Source organism: Euprymna scolopes, unplaced genomic scaffold (genome assembly GCF_053919585.1).
Source record: "Euprymna scolopes isolate OS-2025 unplaced genomic scaffold, ASM5391958v1 sca871, whole genome shotgun sequence".
Classification (NCBI taxonomy): domain Eukaryota; kingdom Metazoa; phylum Mollusca; class Cephalopoda; order Sepiida; family Sepiolidae; genus Euprymna; species Euprymna scolopes.
The window spans coordinates 890-18960 of NW_027633959.1; the positions used below are offsets into that span (position 1 = coordinate 890).

Sequence of the window (18071 nt, forward strand, 5' to 3'; positions counted from 1 at the left end):
AATATAAATTAAACTATAATGGTCTTGCTGTTGAAGTGGCTCAAACTTTGCTTGATTACAATGGCTTTGTACCCTTTGTTGGTCTCAGCTACAACATGGCAAAAACTCGTATTTCTGGAGATATCTCATCTGCTCAAGAAAACAAGATATGGGGGGCAATAATTGGATGGGATATTTTACCGACAGGCTCACATGCCGCATGGTGTTTGCGTACAATCCTGCGCTGGTATCCCAGTGTTGATTTACCAACAACAGGTGATTTGAATGTTGCTTTTCCTAACTTTGAAGTCAACTTTCTTCAATGGGTATATCAGTTTTAAGATCCTTTTTCTGCCAAGAAAAAACCCATCCCTTTTCATCTTTTTTAACCGTTGGGTGATCAAATAAAGCTACCCCCCAAACCCCAATAATGGTATCCTGTGCATAAATTAAAGGTAGTTGTTGTCGCCAACAACGAGGTAGTTTTTGCTGTTTATACCAAGATTTTAGTCTTTGAGATTGTCCTTTTTGCCAAATCCTCTCTCCTCCCGTTCGAGAACGTACAGAAAGAGGGTTTTCACTAAGCCATTGATCCGGGAATCCCTGCCCTTTTTTTTGATTTAAAAAATCATTAACCTGAGCGTTTTTTATATAAGGGTCAATCCATGGGTATAAATCTATGTTTTTTTCTCGGACACATAAAACGTGTTTTTGCCTCTCTGAGATTAAAATATGTTCGGCTGTTCCTTTTTTTGCCTGCTTGATAATCTCTTGTAAGTGGCTTTTTAATCGCATAATCCCCTGTGTTTTTAAAATGTGCTTGAATAATAAAAAAGCCACCTCTGAAGGAACAGAAAACAATGCCTCTTTTGATAGGCTTAAAAGGGAAAATGGCAGGGGCGACACTAAACTCTTTTTTTGTTGCTCATTAAGAAAGTAATGTAGAGCATATCTTTCATCCGTCGCCCATTGTGCAGCATTAGCTAATCTTTTACTTGTTCCTTGCCATTTTTGTTCAAGAGTTGGTAATACTTGTTTGCGTAAAAAATTCCGCCTAATATTTGTGTCTTGATTAGAGCTGTCTTCTATCCATAAAAGCCCATTTTTTGTGGCATATTCGCCAATTTCTTTTTGCTTTGCTCCAAGCAACGGACGCCATAAAAAAAAGTGCTTATACGATGTAAAAAATTGCATCCCAGAGAGTGCTTCCACTCCACCACCTCTGAGTATTTTAATCAATACCGTTTCTGCTTGATCCTGTTGATGGTGTGCAAGAGTAAGGATTGCTCCTTTAGGTAACATGTTTATAAATGCTGAAAATCTAGCCTCTCGTGCTCGCCTTTCTAGTCCTTTTCGACTTTGTTGGGAAACATGAGCATCGACGACCTGAAAAGGAATCTTGTATTTTTGACAAAATAATGAACAATGCTGTTGCCATTGATTGGCATCTGGATGTAAATGATGATTAATGTGGATAGCTTTTACGTCTATTTTTAGAGGCGTAAGCTGTTGCCATGCTTTGTGTAAGAGAACGCTCGAATCTCTTCCCCCACTAAAGGCAATAAAAATTTCAGCAGGAAAAGGGCGATCGGTTGGAAAAAAAAGAGAGTTAGAAAGAGACAATAACGCTATCCTAACCAATTTTTGTATGACTGCAAGTCATATAGGTTTGTATAGCCCAACCCTCTTAGTAATGACGCCGCCTTTTGACTACGGCTTCCACTACGACAAAATAACACAATCGGCTGTTCCCTTTGCTCTGAAAGAATGGATAGATAATTATCCAAAATCTTGTCCAAAGGTAAATTTTCTCCCCCAACAAAAGAATCTTTATATTCTTCCTCTGTTCTAACATCTATCAACTTTGCCCCATTCTCTACTAATTGTTTCGCTCTTTGATAGTCAACTATTTTGGCATCCATTGTGTATTCAAGTTTTTTTATGCAAAACCCATCAATAAAAAAGCCACCATTTGTCGGTGGCTTTTTTAGAAAACCTTTAACTCAACGCACAGCATCTTTCAATGGTTTACCTGCTACAAACCTTGGTACGCGAGCCGCCGCAATTTGAATAGTTTCTCCCGTTTGAGGGTTTCTTCCCGAACGTGCCTGACGCTCACTGGTTTTAAATGTTCCAAAACCAACAATACTAACACTATCACCAGAAGCAAGGGCGTTGGTAACCGCATCTATTGTTGCCCCCAATGCTCTTGATGCATCTGCTTGACTTAAGCCACTTCCTGTGGCGATTGCTTGAACTAACTCTGTCTTTGTCATATATAAACTCCTATTTTTCAATGCCTGTTGGCGAGTACAAAAAATTTAAAACCATACAGGAAGATTTCCAAAAGCCTCAACGCATTTCTCCGAGAGATACCTCTTCCCTCGTTAAATTTTACATTAAAACGGAACAAACATTACATTTTTGTTTTTTATTCTGCTTTTAGATCCCTGTCTAATAGCCTTTCTACCGCTTTTCTTGGATCTTCCCCTCTATGAGTGACGCGATAAACTGCCTCACAAATTGGCAAATCCATGTCAAATTTCTTCATTATTCGATGCACAATGGCGACGGCCTTGTTTCCTTCTGACAACTCTCCAAATGCTGTTTTTTTAGCTAATGACAGCCCATAACGACGGTTTCTTGATTGATTGCTCATGCTGGTTAAAATCACATCTCCCAAACCAGACAAACCATACAACGTTTGGGTTTTTCCACCAAAAAACTGGCTTAAACGATCGATTTCTTTTAATCCTCGAGTAATCACTGCCGCTTGTGCGTTAGAGCCTAGCTCAAGCCCCTCACAAACACCAACGGCAATAGCAATTATGTTTTTTAATGCCGCACCAACCTGTGCTCCGGCAATGTCCTCTGATGTATACGGTCTAAAGTCTGCAGTATGAAAGGCTTTTTTCCAAAAGAAGGTTTCTTCTTGATCTCCAGCAATAAGTATTGCTGTGGGTTTGTTTTTGATAACATCATCAGCAAAAGAGGGTCCGGTAATAAACGCTCCTTCTATATTAAAGCTCTCTTTCATTTCAATGCTAAACAACCTACCGTTTGGAGAGAAACCTTTGGTCGCCCAAGCAATATGCTTTGGCTTTTCTTTAATTTCTTTTGATACCTCTAGCAAGGCATTGCTTGGTACACATAGGAGAATGGCCTCCGCTTTATTCACGGCATAAGCAAGCTCTGTTGTCGCTTCTATGTTTTGAGAAAGCCTCTCTCCTTTATGGCTAGGATGTGCATGGTTATTAATTTGACTAACAGTGCTTGCATTTCTTCCCCAAACAATTACTTTAGTATAGTTGGTCGCAAGTTTGGATGCTAGGGCTATTCCCCATGCCCCTGACCCCAAAACACCGATGTGTGACATCATCCTTTTTGATACAGTTCGTCAAGCTTTCCTTGATTGTCTAGCTCCGACATTTCTCGAAACCCACCGATACAAAAATCATCAAAAAAAATTTGAGGAGCAGTGTTTCCTCCTTGGCTTTTTTCCATCATTTCTTGCCAAAGATTTGGCGAGTTATCAACGACCGTTTCTGTATAATTCCAACCTTTTTCTTCTAACAAGGCCTTTGTTGCTATACAAAAAGGACATTGGCTAAGAGAATAAATATGTATGTTTTTCATTACCGTTTTTTCTTACTTTTCACCGCAGCCTTTTAAAACGGGGAATTGAGCATCTTTCCATGCATTTATTCCCCCTTGAATATAGTGAAACTTTACATCTAAAGCCAAAGACTTTAGCTTTTTGATTGTCGGTATTGCTTGTGAACCATTTGTGCAATAAAAAACAATGTCTTTTACGTTTTTCTTTTCAAAAGCCGAGGAAATCTCTTCTTTTATTTTGGCGTTTGGAAGATTGCTTGCTCCTTCTATATGTTCTTTTCTGTATGCATCCTCTTCTCTTGTATCAATAACCCAAGCTCCATCATTAATAAATCGAATAGCTTGGTCAACAGAAAGAGAAGAAAAGCGAGAAGACATAAAGCTTATGTATGTCATAATTGATGCTAATATTGCGCCCGCAAAAAGTATCCAATTTTGATTGAAAAAATAGATTAAAAGTTCCTTGTTCATGAGTTCGGTTTTAAAAAATAGTCAAAAGTTTTAATGAAAAAAGTTGCTAATAATTATACCACCGCAGGGTGGCTTTCTAATGTGCCTCATCCCAGCTTTTTGCCACCCCTATTTGCACATCTAAAGGAACGGATAATGATACAGCCTGTTGCATTTCTTTTTGAATAAATACTTTATATTCGCTGGCTTTTTCTTCATCTACTTCAAATAACAACTCATCATGAACCTGTAATACTAGCTCTATCTCTGAAACATCCTTTATTTTTTCAAAAATCTTTACCATTACGAGCTTTATCACATCTGCCGCTGCCCCTTGTATTGGTGCATTAATGGCCGCTCTCTCTGCATAATTCTTTAATTTATAGTTTCGATTATTAATATCTGGAATGTGTATTTTTCTTCCCATAAAAGTTTCTACCATCTCTTGCTTTCTTGCAAGTTTTTTTACCTCTTCCATATAGTTTTGGATTTTTGGAAATTGTTTAAAATAGGTCTCTATCCAGTCCTTCGCTTCTTGTAAAGAGATTTTTAATTGCTTGCTTAGAGAAAAAGCAGACATTCCATAAATGAGACCAAAATTAATTGTTTTTGCTTGTCTTCTTTGCTCTGGAGAAACCTCTTTTTCAGAGAGTTTAAAAACTTTGGCTGCTGTAACGCTATGAATATCCTGTCCTTGTTTAAAGGCCTTTATTAACTGTTCATCTTGTGTGTGATGAGCAAGAATTCGAAGCTCTATTTGTGAGTAATCAGCTGCCATTAATAATCGTCCCTCTGGAGCACAAAAAGCTTTACGTATCAATCTTCCGTTTGCTGTCTTTATTGGAATGTTTTGTAAATTTGGATCGCTGGAAGAAAGCCTGCCTGTGGCCGTTACCATTTGGTTTAGCTTGGTGTGTATTCGGCTCTGTGGAGAAATATGTTTTAACAATCCTTTGGTGTACGTTGACTGTAATTTTGATAGCCCTCGATAAGCAATTATTTCTTGGGCAATAACATAGCCCTCTTGTGCCAATCTTTGTAAAGTCTCTTCATTTGTTGAAGGCGTTCCGGTTGGGGTTTTTTGTAAAATTGGCAAATGCATCTTATTGTATAAAACCTCTCCAACTTGTTTAGGGGAGTCAATGTTAAAAGGTTCTTTAGAAAGCGTATATATTTTTGCGGTTGTCTCTTGTATTTGCTGGGTAAGATTTGTGTCTATTTTTTGTAGATTATCTTTATCAACAAAAAAGCCTTTCTCTTCTATTGAGATCAGAATGTTCTGTAGCGGTTGTTCAACACGTTTATATAGTTCCTTTAATTGTCTGTTTCTTTCTATTTCTATTCGGAAAAGTTCTAATAGAAAGGTAAAAAGAGTCTTTGTTTCTACTCGTTCTTGTTTTGGTTTTTCTTCTTCTATTTCTTGGGTTTGTTGTTTGAGTCGTAAAAGTTCTTTTCTTGCATTTTTCCATTGAGACGAGAATTTCCCAGCGTAGAGGAGATAAAAAAGAAGCATTAAATCCACAAATTGTGTGGTGCTTGGTTTTATCTTTGTTTCATACCACAACGCTTTTGCATCATATGTATAAATTTTTTGTTTGATATTTTCTTCTATCTTCTTTTCTATTTCTTGTTCCGAATAATTTTGTAATTGTTTTTTTTCTATACCGATAAAACTTTCTGTTGATAAAAAGCTAGCAAAAATGAATTCTTTTTCTTGTATAAAAAACAAACAATCTTCTTTTTTCTCTACTTGTGATATTTTTTTTAACCATTCATCTAGATTTTTTGTAATGATATTGTTGCTTTGTAAAGAATCTTTTTCAGTAAACTCAGCAAAAATCTTATTTTCTTGCCCAGCTTCTAGTTTTGATAACTCACTAACAAACCCCATTTTTTTATAATATTGTTTTTCTTGCTCTCTTTGTTCTACACTTTTTTCTACAATTTGTAAATCTTGTAATGAAACAGATAAAGGAATCTGACAATTAATTTGTGTTAATCGTACATACAGAGGAATGTTTTCTTTTTCTTTTTCTATTGCTAGAGAAACTTTTCCTTGAATTGTTGGCAGCTTCTCAATAATGCCTTGCATATTTTGATACTCATTAAGCAATTTAACTGCCGTTTTTGTTCCAACTCCTTTTATCCCAGGAATATTGTCAACTGAGTCTCCCATTAGAGCCAAGTAGTCTGCAACTTGTTCCGGAAAAACCCCCATTTTTTCTTTTATTCCCTCTCTATCAAAGCTCTCTATTTCTCCTTTTTTTATATTCGTTAGAACGATGTTATGAGAAACAAGTTGTGCCAAATCCTTGTCTCCTGAAGCAATTATTATTTCATTATCTTTTGTTGATAGTTTTTGTGATAGAGATCCAATAACATCATCTGCTTCTTGTTTTTCTACTTGAATTTGTTTTATACTTCTAATTGTTAAAAGTTCTTTTATTTGAGAAAAAGCTTTTATTATTTCTTCTGGCGTTGGTGGTCTGTTTGCTTTATATTGTGGAAAAAATTCATTTCTTTGTGTTTTTCCTCTTGGATCAAATACAACACAACAGTGAGAAGGTTTGTGGTTTTCCAACAATAAATTAAGTGATCTATTAAAACCAAAAGTTGTCCCACTTAATTCTCCTGTTGGAGTGGTTAAACGACTCAAAGAAGGTGTATGAAATGCTCTGTAAATATAAGAAGATCCATCTACTAATAAAATTTTGTTTTTCATTTTGAATAATTTAACTGTTTGGAAAATTTATTGTCGTTCACTGAAAAAAAAAGATTTACAAAATAAAGTTTTAGTTTACCCAAGTGAGAGTGTTTTCGCTCTTGGAGGAAATCCTTTTTCTGCTTCTCTCTTAAAGAAAATAATAAATTATAAGCATTGCAAACTTTCTAAAAGAAAGGGTTTTATTCTTCTTGTGAAAGATTTCAAATCCTTAAAAAAATTAGCAGAAGTTTCCTTTAAAGATTATCAAGAAATTGTTTCTTCTTTTCCTGAAAAAAAACCTCTTACTTTTATTGTTAAAGCAAAAGCAACCTTATCTAAATTTACTTTTTATAATTCGACTTTAGCTATTCGAGTTGTGGAAGATCCTTATTTAAAAGAACTTGTTTCCTCTTTATCATTTCCTCTTATATCAACAAGTCTTAACCTTCCTAAAAAACCAAGTACTCAATCAATTACTCGAGCTAGAGTTCTCTCAAAAAGAAAAAATATTAAACCTTTTATCATTCCTTATAAAATTTTTACAAGCAAAAAAACAAGTTCTATTTATGATCTAACAGAAAAAAAATGGTTAAGATAACTTTTCTATAATTTTTTTTCCTCTCTTTGATTATTTTCTAACTCTTTTTTATTTTCTTTATCAATTTCTAAGGTTCTTGTTGGAAAAGCCATATCTGCTTTATTTTTTTTCACAATATCAATTATTTTTAACATAATTTCTTGTCTTATCTCCATATAAAGTTTCCATGATACGGTTTTTGTAAAGCAATAAACTTGACAATCTAAAGAAGATTCTGCAAAACGAATAAAGTTAACCATAATTATTGCTTCCGTTTCTATTGCTGGATTTTCTTTAAGGTATTTTTCTATTTCATAAACTATCTTCTTTATTTGACTTGAGTCTTTATATCTTAAAGAAAATTCTTCGCAAATACGACGATTTTTCATTCTGTCAGGGTTTTCTATTACTATATTTAAAAAAGTAGAATTTGGCACATAAAGAGGTCTTTTATCAAAGGTTTCTATCTCTGTTATTCTCAGTTTTATTTTTTTTACTGTTCCTTCTATTTTTCTATCAGGAGAAGATATCCATTCTCCTTCAGAAAAAGGTCTATCTAAATAAACAACAATTCCACCTAAAATATTAGAAATAAAATCTTTTGCTGCTAAACCTATTGCCAAACCTACAATCCCACCAGCTGCAATAATTTTAGTAATATCAACACCCCAAAACTCTAAACTATAGAGAATTACAATAATTATCAATATAACTTTTATTACTGTATCTAAGGCTCTAAAAGTTGTTTTAGCATTCTTTCTTTTTCCTATTTTTAGATTAATTATTTTTTCTAATAGATGTTCTAAAAGTACAAAAATAAACCATGTAAAAATTAATGTAAATAAATATCTTGATGTTTTTTCTACTATTTTCCAAGTTTCTTTGTTTTCAAAATTATCTATTCCTATCATATTTAAAATAAAAACAAAGGAAAAAAATAAACCTACCAAAAAAATTGATATCTTATTTTTTTTTATAAAAACTTCTATATTATTTTTTAAATTTTTCATTTTAACGGTCTATTTCATTTATTATGTTTTCTATTCCAACATATCCTCTAATTCCTTATCCTCCTTACTATCACTAACGTGTGGAACATTTCCATCATAAATTTGAAACTTTAAATTCTGAAAATATGTTCTACGAAAAAAATAATATTTATCAGAAATACCTAATAATAATTCTTTTTCATTTTTTAAAAAAGAGTAACTCTTATCAATTATTCTCATAGAGTAAATACCTAGGGAATATAAACCTTCTTTATTTGTATATGCTGTATATGGATCCGTTATTCCATCATCTCCTCTTGCGTAACTGGTAAGAGGATCAAAAGGATAATCAACAATTAAACCAAAAACACCTCTTACTGAACTTGGTCCCAAAAAAGGAAGGACTACATAGTTTCCAGATTCAACACCCCAAAAAGCTAAGGTTTGATTAAAGCTTTCATTAAATCTATCCAGTCCAATGTATCCAGAAATATCTAAAATACCTCCTAAACCTAATGTTGAATTAAAAAGAAATCTAGTCAAGGATATTCCAGCTTTATTTCCTTTCTCTTGTAATAAAGAATTTAAACCTGTTACGGGTTCTTTTAGATTATTAAAAAAATTACTAATTCCTCTTTTTATAATAGAAGGGGTAATATAATCGTATGCTTGAGTAACTGGTTTAAGAAAATATTTATTAACTACTTCATTGAATGTAAAAATTTTTCTATTAAAACCTTCCCAAGGATCTTTTATGTATTCTTGACAATCACTATAGGTATAACAATCTTTTGGTAATTCTTTTTGAAGAGCATAAACTATATTGTTATTAAATATAAATAATAATATTAGTGGTAGTAATAGTAATGATAATTTATGTTGATAGAACATGTAAATTATTGATATAAAAGAAAAAAATAATAATAAAAGAAAAGAAAAAGATGTTAAATTATATAATAAATTGTCAATAAAAAAAGGAAGCTATATTCTAAATAAATAAAATGTATACAAATATACACAGGAGTAATAAGAAGTTATTAACTTTATTGTTAATAACTAAGATACTTAATATAGTAAGTTAATTAGGTTTAAATAGTAAGGAAGCAGAATTTATACAATATCTTGTAAAAGTAGGTGGTGGACCATCATTGAAAACATGACCTAAATGAGAACTACATTTAGAACAAGAAACCTCTGTTCTTTTTTGTTCTAAACTAAAATCATCAGAAAGAATAATAAATTTTTTATTGATAGGAGATGTAAAACTTGGCCAGCCGGATTGAGAATTGTATTTATTTTCACTACTAAAAAGAAGAGAATCACAACAAACACAGAAATAAAGACCTTTTTCATAAAAATCATTATATTTACCACTAAAAGGGGATTCTGTGGATTTTTTTTGAGTAATGGATATTTGTAAAGGAGTTAAATTATTTAAAAAATTTTTTCTTTGCATGGTAACAATTATAAGAAAGAAAAGTAAAGAAATGGAAAAATTTGATTGGATAGTAATAGGAGGAGGAAGTGGAGGTTTATCCGTACTAGAAATGGCTCTAGAATTTGATAAAAAATGCTTATTAGTTGATCCAAATCCTTTGGGAGGAACATGTGTTAATGTTGGTTGTGTTCCTAAAAAAATGATGTGGAATTTAGCTGAAATATACGAAAAATCAAGAATATTAAAAGACTATAAAATAAAAAAAGATGAGAAAGAAAAAAGAGAAAAATTTTCTTTTTCTGATTTTGTTAAAGAAAGAGAAAAAATAATTAAAAAGATAAATAATTGGTATGAAAAAGAAATAGCAAGCAAAATAACTTATGTAAAAGGAAAAGCCTTTTTTAAAGAACCTCATATTATTCAAGTAGAAAAGAAAAAATTTTTTGGTGAAAAAATAGTTATTTCCACCGGATCTAAACCAATTTTTCCTAGAGAAATAGAAGGAAGTGAGTTAGGAATAACCTCGGAGGGTTTTTTTGAGCTAAAAGAAATACCAAAATCTGCATGTATTGTTGGAAGTGGTTATATAGCCTTGGAACTTGCTTCCATTATGAATTCTCTTCAGGAAATAAAATATGGAAAAAGGAATGTAACGATATTAGTAAGATCAAAAAGAATACTAAGAAAAACAGATGAAGAAAGCACAGGTTTTTTACTTAAACAATTGAAAGAAAAGGGAATAAATTTTATATTTAATCAAACAATAAAAAAAATAAAGAAGAAAAAGAAAAATCTTTTAATAGAACTTCAAAGTACAAAAAAAATAGAAAAAGAAGTTTTAATTTGGGCAATAGGAAGAGAACCGAATATTGAAGAGCTCTCCTTAGAGAAAACAAAAATTTCTTTAGACAAAGGAAAACATATAAAAATAAATGATTTTTTTGAAACAAAACAACCTAATCACTACGCCTTAGGAGATGTAATTGATAAACCAAAGCTAACACCAGTGGCAATTCAATGCGGAAGAAGATTGATTAGGCAAATATATGAAGACAAAGAGAAAAACAGGGTATCTTTTGATTTTGTACCAACGGTTGTTTTTACCCACCCTCCTTTGGCAACCATTGGGGTTAGTCAAGAAGAAGCAGAAGAAAAAAAAATTGAAATCGAAATCTTTAAAAACCGTTTTTTTCCAATGATTTATAATTTTTCTTCTTCTGCCCCAGAAACTTTTATTAAAATGATTTGTGAAAAAGAAACACAAAGAGTAATAGGACTTCACATGGTGGGAGACTGTGCAGATGAAATACTACAAGGTTTTTCTGTAGCCATCAGCATGGGAGCAACAAAAAAACAGCTTGATAAAAGCTTTGCTTTACACCCAACATCAGCGGAAGAAATTATAACTTTAAAGCCCCTTGTTTAATGTTTCACATGAAACACCAAAAAATATTTAATTTTTTTCAACAAACTCTTTAGAAAAATAGGAAACAACAATTTTTGCTCCACTTCGTCGAAAAGCAACCAAAACCTCTTCAATGGTTTCATGTGAAACAAAACCCAAATCAATAGCTTTTTTTTGCATAGAGTATTCGCCGCTTGTGTGGTAGGCGGCTATAGGGTGATTAAATTTTTGGCTTAGTTGGTTTATAACATCTAAATAAGGAAGTCCGGGTTTTACCATTAAAACATCTGCTCCTTCAGATATGTCCAGTTCTGCTTCAATGATGGCTTCTTGAGTATTTCTAAAATCCATTTGATAGGTTTTTTTGTCTTTGTTTTTTAAAGTTGAAGCGCTGTTAACCCCTTCTCTAAAAGGGGCATAGAAAGAAGAGGCGTATTTTACACAATAGGAAAGAATGATTTTGTTGTTAAAGTTGTTTGTTTCTAATGCTTTTCTGATGATTCCAATTCTCCCATCCATCATGTCAGAAGGAGCGATTATGTCTGCTCCAGAATAGGCAAGGGAAATCGCTTGCAGGGTTAGAACGTCAATGGTTTGATCGTTTAAAACCTCTCCTTTTTTTCCTAGAAGTCCGTCATGACCATGTGTGGTATAAGGATCTAAAGCAACGTCTGCCATAATGGTCATATTAGGTAAAGCATCTTTTATTCGTTTTATGGTTTGTTGAATTAATCCATTTTCATTGTAAGATTCTTTGGCGTTTTCAGATCTTTTGTTTTTAGGGGTGTCAGGAAACAAAGCGATGGTTTGGATTCCTAAGCTAAAAAGTTCTTTTGCTTCATTAACGGCAAGTTCAGGAGAAAAGCGGAAAATGTTAGGCATAGATTTTATAGGGATGGGCTTTTCTGTTTTTTCTGTAATAAAAATAGGTTGGATGAGGTTGTTTCTGTCTATAGAGACATCTTTAACCATTTCTCTAATAGTAGAAGAGGTGCGGAGTCTTCGAGGGCGGGTAAGAGGGTGTTTCATTTATTTTTTTTTAAATTATCAAGGAGTAAAAGACAAACGCCAATGAAAATCCCGACATCTGCAAAATTAAAAACAGGCCAATGATATTGTTGCCAATAAAAATCAAGAAAGTCGATAACATAACCATAAAGAACTCGGTCTAATAAATTGCCAACAGCTCCGCCAAGAATAAAGCTAAGAGCAAAGCAAAGAAGCTTTTGCTTTTTTGCGTTACTGCGAATTAACCAAAAGAAAACAAAGAAGCTAACAATAGAAGATATTGTGATAAAAAATGGGCGTTGCCAACCCCCAGCATTAGAAAGAAAGCTAAAGGCGGCACCATGGTTATGAACGAGAAAAAGATTGAAAAAATGGCTGATTTGTAGCCCTTCTCCTAATGGGAAGACCCAGCTGGCAAGGAGCTTCGTTGTTTGATCAAAAACAAAAATAAACAAAGATATAGGAAGAAAAACCCACCCTGTTTTTGATAGAGAGGCTTCGGTTTGTTTGTCTATTATTTTTTTCATTAGGAGGGTTTTTATTAGAAATATTTAAACAAAAAAACGTTTCTCTCCTTTGCCATAAATGTTGAGGATGGATCGAGAATCAAGGTCAGGATATTTGGAGTGCGAGCCAACATCTTCTCTACGATGCCAACTTCTTTCACAACGATTATAAGGACAAGCTTCAGCAAGAATTTTTAACCCGGTGAGGTCTTCTGTAAGGTCTTCCGGTGCCTCGTTTATTGGTTTAACCTTGGCATAAGAAGTGATGAGAGCAAAACGAAGTTCTTCGCCTAGCAGGTTAAATTCTTTTAATAGCAAGGGTGAGGCATAAAGTGTTACTTGGGCATCTAAAGACCCACCTATTTTGTTTTGATTGCGTAAATCTTCTAATTTTTTATCTACATGTTTTTTGACTTCTTGGATTTCCCCCCAAAACACAGCGTTTAGTTTTTCTTCTTCTGGTAGAAAAGAAAGGTCTTCATACCATGTTTGTAAGAGAAGTTCGGCATCACTTTTCTTTTGTATTGCTTGCCAAATTTCTTCGCTAGTAAAAAACAAAATAGGGGTTAGCCAACGAATCATGGCGTGGCAGAGATGGTATAGGGTTGTTTGTGCAGAACGCCTTGCAAGACTGTTTGCTTGGCAGGTATAGAGCCTGTCTTTTAGGATGTCAAGATAAAAAGACCCCATTTCTATTGAGCAAAACCGCTGAATTTTTTTACAGATGATATGGAGTTCGTAGCTTTCATAGGCGGCTATAATTTCTTGTTGCAAAAGCTTGGTTTGATGAATTGCCCAACGATCGATGCTTAATTGTTGAGAAAAGGGAACGAGGTCTTTTTCAGCATCAAAATCATAGAGGTTTCCAAGAAAATAGCGAGCCGTATTGCGTATTCTTCGATAGGAATCGCTGACACGTTTAAATATTTCATCAGAAACAGACATTTCTTGTCGGTAATCGCTTGATGCTATCCATAGACGGAGAATGTCTGCCCCTAAGGTTTGACAAATTTTTTCTGGCTCGACAATATTTCCTTCTGATTTTGACATTTTTCTGCCATTTTGGTCGACGGTAAAACCATGGGTAAGCACAGACTTATAAGGCGGTGTTTCATTTAAAGCCGTTCCTGTTAGTAGTGCGGATTGAAACCATCCTCGGTGTTGATCGGATCCTTCTAAATATAAGTCCGCAGGAAAAAGGAGACCCTCATCTTCTCTTTGTAAGGTGAAATGAGTCATTCCTGAATCAAACCAAACGTCTAGGATGTCGTTGCATTTTTCATAATTCTTTGCATCCTCTTCTCCAATAAGATCTGCCAGATGTTTTTCAAACCAAGCGTTTATTCCTTTTTCACGAACCTCTTGGGCAACGGTATCAAGAATTGTTAAGATATTTGGGTGCATCTCATGGGTTTGTTTGTGCGTGATGAAAGGGATGGGAACGCCCCAATATCGCTGTCGAGAAATGCACCAATCCGGACGATTGTTTAACATGCTTTTCATCCTTTCTTTTCCTGAAAGAGGAAAAAAATCTATGTTATCTAAGGACTTCAGAGCATCTTCGACAATGCCATGAAGCCGAATAAACCATTGAGTGGTGGCACGAAAGATAAGAGGGGTTTTTGTTCGCCAACAATGGGGATAGCTGTGGGTGAGTTTTTCACAAGCAAAAAGAGAGTTGCTTTGTTTTAGTTTTTCAATGATTGGCGTTTCCGCTTTTGTAACAAACATTCCGCCGAAAAGGGGAACGTCTTTATAAAAAACGCCTTTTTCATCTACGGGACATGAGGGGTCTAGGTTATATGCTCGACCAACCTCAAAATCCTCTGGCCCATGTGCGGGGGCGGTATGTACACACCCTGTGCCAGAATCTGTCGTTACGTGTTCACCGAGAACAACAGGGATGTCTCTTTCATAAAAAGGATGAGAGCATAAAATCCCCTCAAGCTGTTTGCCAAGAGTTGTTGCGACAACGGAGAGTGCGATTTCATAGCGTTTTTCACAAGCAGAAACCAGTTCTTTTGCGAGAAAGAAGAAAAAGGTTTGTCCATCCTTTTTGCCTTCCACCAAAGCATATTCTAGTTCTGCGTTGATTGCAATTGCACGACTTGCCGGCAAAGTCCATGGTGTGGTTGTCCAAATAATGGCACCAACAAAACCTGGTTTAGTGTTGAAGGGGGTGTTGAATGCATTAAAAATTTTTTCATGGTTTTTTGCTTTATAGCCAACATCGATGGCAAAAGAGGTTTTGTCATGGTATTCAATTTCTGCTTCTGCTAGAGCAGACTCGCAACCTGTACTCCAATAAACGGGTTTTAATCCATGATGAATAAAGCCTTTTTCATAAAGCTTTTTTAGTGCTAAAATTTCATTTGCTTCGATATAGAATTCTTTAGTTTTATAGGGTTTTTCCCAGTTGCCAATAACACCAAGGCGCAAAAACCCCTGTTTTTGTTGTTGGGTTTGTTGTTCCGCAAAATCATGACAACGTTCTCGAAACTCTGATGCGTTAAGTTTTTTTCCCACTTTTCCATGCTTTTTTTCCACTTGCATTTCAATGGGAAGACCATGACAATCCCAGCCAGGAATGTAGCAGACCCCTTGATTGTTCATTAGTCGAGACTTTATAACAATGTCTTTTAAAATTTTGTTAACGGCGTGTCCAATATGAATTTTTCCATTTGCATAGGGTGGTCCATCGTGTAAAACAAAAGAGGATGATCGAGGGTGTTCCGTCAAATGTTGTTGGATTTTTTTATAAATATTTTCTTTTTCCCAACGGTCAACAAGAGATGTTTCACGTGAAGCAAGGTTTGCTCGCATAGGGAAAGTCGTTTTGGGTAAATTTAGAGTGTCCGAATATTTGTTCATGTGTGTAAATAAGATGTTTTAGGCGTCTGCTTTTGAACAAGCTGTTTATTTTATTATAGTTCTTTTTGGGATAACTGCAGGTTTGAGAAACTCTATTCTTGCTGAATTTTTCGGCACACGCGATCGGCTAAACCTGTTAATATTTCATAGGGGATGGTTTGTGCTTTTTTTGACAGACTGTATAAGCAAATATGCTCTCCCCAAAGCTCTACAAAATCGCCAAGTTTAGGTGGCGGACAGTTTGTTTGTTTGTTAAAGTAAACGGTTATAAGATCCATAGAGACATGTCCTACAACAGGATAAGGTTGTCCATTAAGATAAACAGAAGAGCGGTTTCCTAACAATCTTGAATAACCATCTGCATAGCCAACTTTTATCACAGCGAGAGTTCCATCTTTTGGGCATTGCCATGATCCACCATAGCCAACAAAACTGCCTTTTTTTATGGTTTTCAGAGAGATGATGGGAGCGAAAAAAGAGAGAGCTGGTTTGAGGCTTTTGTCTATTGTATGATGTTTTTCAATGGGGTTTGGGGAAAGTCCATAAATCATAATGCCTGGTCGAATGTATTCTTTTTTATTGAAAGGAATGAGTTGGTTGAGTAAGGTTGCAGAGTTTGATAGGCTCGTATAGGCAACGTCAGGAAAGCTTTTTTGGATTGCAGAAAATTGTGTAATTTGTTGTTGGTTTTGTTGATCACTAGGAGAGTCTGCATTAGATAAGTGAGAAAATAGAGCATGGGGGTTTAGAGCAGAGATTTCGGAGAAATGTTGCGTGATTTGATCGAGTGTAAAGCCAAGGCGGTGCATACCACTATCCACTTTTACCCAGATAAAAGGGGAGGGAGATTCTTTTTTTTGGGTTTTTTTTGCAAGTTCAATTTGGCTTGGGTGGTGTACGATAGTTTCAAGGTTATGGAAATAGCATTCTTGAGCTTCCTCAAGGTTAGAGATGCCGTGTAGCAATAGAATACGACGATTGGGTAGTTTTTTTCTTATTGAAACGGCACTATCTATATCCGTGACGGCAAGAACCTCTTGACTGTTTAAGTTTGTATGAATGGTTTGTAAGACTTCATCAAGGAGGTGACCGTAAAGTTGTGCCTTAACAATAACAACCCTTCTTGAATAGGGGGCTATTTTTTGGGTAACAAGAAGGTTGCTTTTTAGGTTTTCAAGAGAAAGTAGAGCCGTTGCTTGTAAGGAGTTGAGCATGGCTCTAATTAACAGATAAAAGGAGCAGAAAGAAGAAGTTATTCTGCTTGAATGGCGTACTCATCCTCTTGTTCATAGCTGGCGATAGGATTGCTAAAGCGAGAGAAAGCCCCCTCAAACAAGAGACTCACATCACCAGTTTCCCCATTTCTATGTTTGGAAATTGAAACATTTGCCTTTCCTTTTAAGTTTGGATTATCTCGATCATAAACTTCTGGTCGATGGATGAAGCAAATAATGTCAGCATCTTGTTCTATTGCTCCAGATTCTCGTAAATCTGACATCATTGGTCGGTGATCCTTTCGATTTTCCACGGTTCGATTAAGCTGTGATAATACAATCACCGGTATATTGAGTTCACGAGCCATTTCCTTTAGCACACGTGAGATTTCAGTTACTTCAGCAGTGCGGTTATCTAGGCGTCGATCAAGGCTTAAAAGTTGTAGGTAGTCTACAACAATAAGACTTAGGTTTGGGTGGTCTCTTTTTAAGCGACGAGCTCGTCCACGTAGCGTGTGGATAGAGATACCGCTACTATCATCAATATATAGACTTGAAAGTTCTTTTAAGCGAGCACCAGCTTCAAAAATTCCTGGCCACTCATCCGTTTTAACATTTCCAGATCGAATGTTTTTTAGTGGGATACTTCCTTTTGCAGAGAGTAGACGCATAACCAATTGGTCTGCCCCCATTTCCATACTAAACACACCAACAACACAGGGTAAATCCTTGTTTTCTTCGGTGTGAACATGGTCTCCAGCATGACTAGAGACATACTCAGCAATATTAAGAGCTAAGGTGGTTTTTCCCATAGAAGGTCTGCCAGCAACAATAATTAAATCTCCTCTTTGTAGCCCACCAGTTAGATTATCAAGCTTGGTATAGCCGGTTGCAAAGCCGGTTATGTGGGAATCAAGTTCACTTAATTTGTCTATTTTTAAAGTGATGTCTCCCAGTATTGGACCGATGTTGGAGAAGGTTTTTTGATGAATATGTTTTTGTGAAAGCTCAAATAACGTTTTTTCTGCACAGTCTAATAAAACGGTAGTATCTCGGTTATTTGGATCCAACCCTAAACGACCGATTTTTTCTCCAATATGGATTAATGAGCGATGAATAGCTCGATCATGTACGATATTTGCATACGTAATACAACTGATAGAGATTGGAGCATTGGCTGCCAGCTCTCCTAAGTAAGCAACGCCACCGGTTTCTTTTTCTTGTTTTAATCGCTTTAAATACTCCCCGACAGTAAGGGGGTCTATTTGAGAGCGTTTATTGTAGAGATCATGAATGGCTTGATAGATTTTTTTAT

At 35.0% G+C, this 18071-nt stretch overlaps 7 protein-coding genes across 7 annotated transcripts; all 7 read right to left on the reverse strand.

Annotated features, from left to right (window-relative positions):
- Nucleotides 1-2410: 2410 nt before the first annotated feature.
- On the reverse strand, nucleotides 2411-3355 carry LOC145276368 (glycerol-3-phosphate dehydrogenase [NAD(P)+]-like). Its single transcript, XM_080127726.1, has one exon. It carries the CDS (start codon nucleotides 3353-3355, stop codon nucleotides 2411-2413), a length of 945 nt encoding a protein of 314 aa, XP_079983852.1.
- Nucleotides 3356-3627: 272 nt separating this feature from the next.
- LOC145276369 (thiosulfate sulfurtransferase PspE-like) lies at nucleotides 3628-3972 on the reverse strand. The gene has a single exon (XM_080127727.1). The coding sequence runs from the start codon at nucleotides 3970-3972 to the stop codon at nucleotides 3628-3630; it is 345 nt and encodes a 114-aa protein (XP_079983853.1).
- A 169-nt stretch (nucleotides 3973-4141) lies between these two features.
- On the reverse strand, nucleotides 4142-5557 carry LOC145276370 (DNA polymerase I-like). Its single transcript, XM_080127728.1, has one exon. The coding sequence runs from the start codon at nucleotides 5555-5557 to the stop codon at nucleotides 4142-4144; it is 1416 nt and encodes a 471-aa protein (XP_079983854.1).
- Nucleotides 5558-11205: 5648 nt separating this feature from the next.
- Nucleotides 11206-12129, reverse strand: LOC145276371 (delta-aminolevulinic acid dehydratase-like). The gene has a single exon (XM_080127729.1). The coding sequence runs from the start codon at nucleotides 12127-12129 to the stop codon at nucleotides 11206-11208; it is 924 nt and encodes a 307-aa protein (XP_079983855.1).
- A 587-nt stretch (nucleotides 12130-12716) lies between these two features.
- On the reverse strand, nucleotides 12717-15542 carry LOC145276372 (isoleucine--tRNA ligase-like). Its single transcript, XM_080127730.1, has one exon. The coding sequence runs from the start codon at nucleotides 15540-15542 to the stop codon at nucleotides 12717-12719; it is 2826 nt and encodes a 941-aa protein (XP_079983856.1).
- Nucleotides 15543-15634: 92 nt separating this feature from the next.
- On the reverse strand, nucleotides 15635-16756 carry LOC145276373 (alanine racemase-like). The gene has a single exon (XM_080127731.1). The coding sequence runs from the start codon at nucleotides 16754-16756 to the stop codon at nucleotides 15635-15637; it is 1122 nt and encodes a 373-aa protein (XP_079983857.1).
- Nucleotides 16757-16794: 38 nt separating this feature from the next.
- LOC145276374 (replicative DNA helicase DnaB-like) lies at nucleotides 16795-18017 on the reverse strand (the record flags this gene model as incomplete). The annotated part of the gene is made up of 1 exon (XM_080127732.1): nucleotides 16795-18017. A coding segment is annotated over one exon (1223 nt), but the record flags the coding sequence as incomplete, so codon positions are not given.
- Between the last annotated feature and the right edge of the window lie 54 nt (nucleotides 18018-18071).

Excerpts from the sequence above, each read along its gene's own strand:
- LOC145276368 (XM_080127726.1), bottom strand. The coding sequence starts at position 3,355 with ATGTCACACATCGGTGTTTTGGGGTCAGGGGCATGGGGAATAGCCCTA.
- LOC145276369 (XM_080127727.1), bottom strand. The coding sequence starts at position 3,972 with ATGTCTTCTCGCTTTTCTTCTCTTTCTGTTGACCAAGCTATTCGATTT.
- LOC145276370 (XM_080127728.1), bottom strand. The coding sequence starts at position 5,557 with ATGCTTCTTTTTTATCTCCTCTACGCTGGGAAATTCTCGTCTCAATGG.
- LOC145276371 (XM_080127729.1), bottom strand. The coding sequence starts at position 12,129 with ATGGTTAAAGATGTCTCTATAGACAGAAACAACCTCATCCAACCTATT.
- LOC145276372 (XM_080127730.1), bottom strand. The coding sequence starts at position 15,542 with ATGAACAAATATTCGGACACTCTAAATTTACCCAAAACGACTTTCCCT.
- LOC145276373 (XM_080127731.1), bottom strand. The coding sequence starts at position 16,756 with ATGCTCAACTCCTTACAAGCAACGGCTCTACTTTCTCTTGAAAACCTA.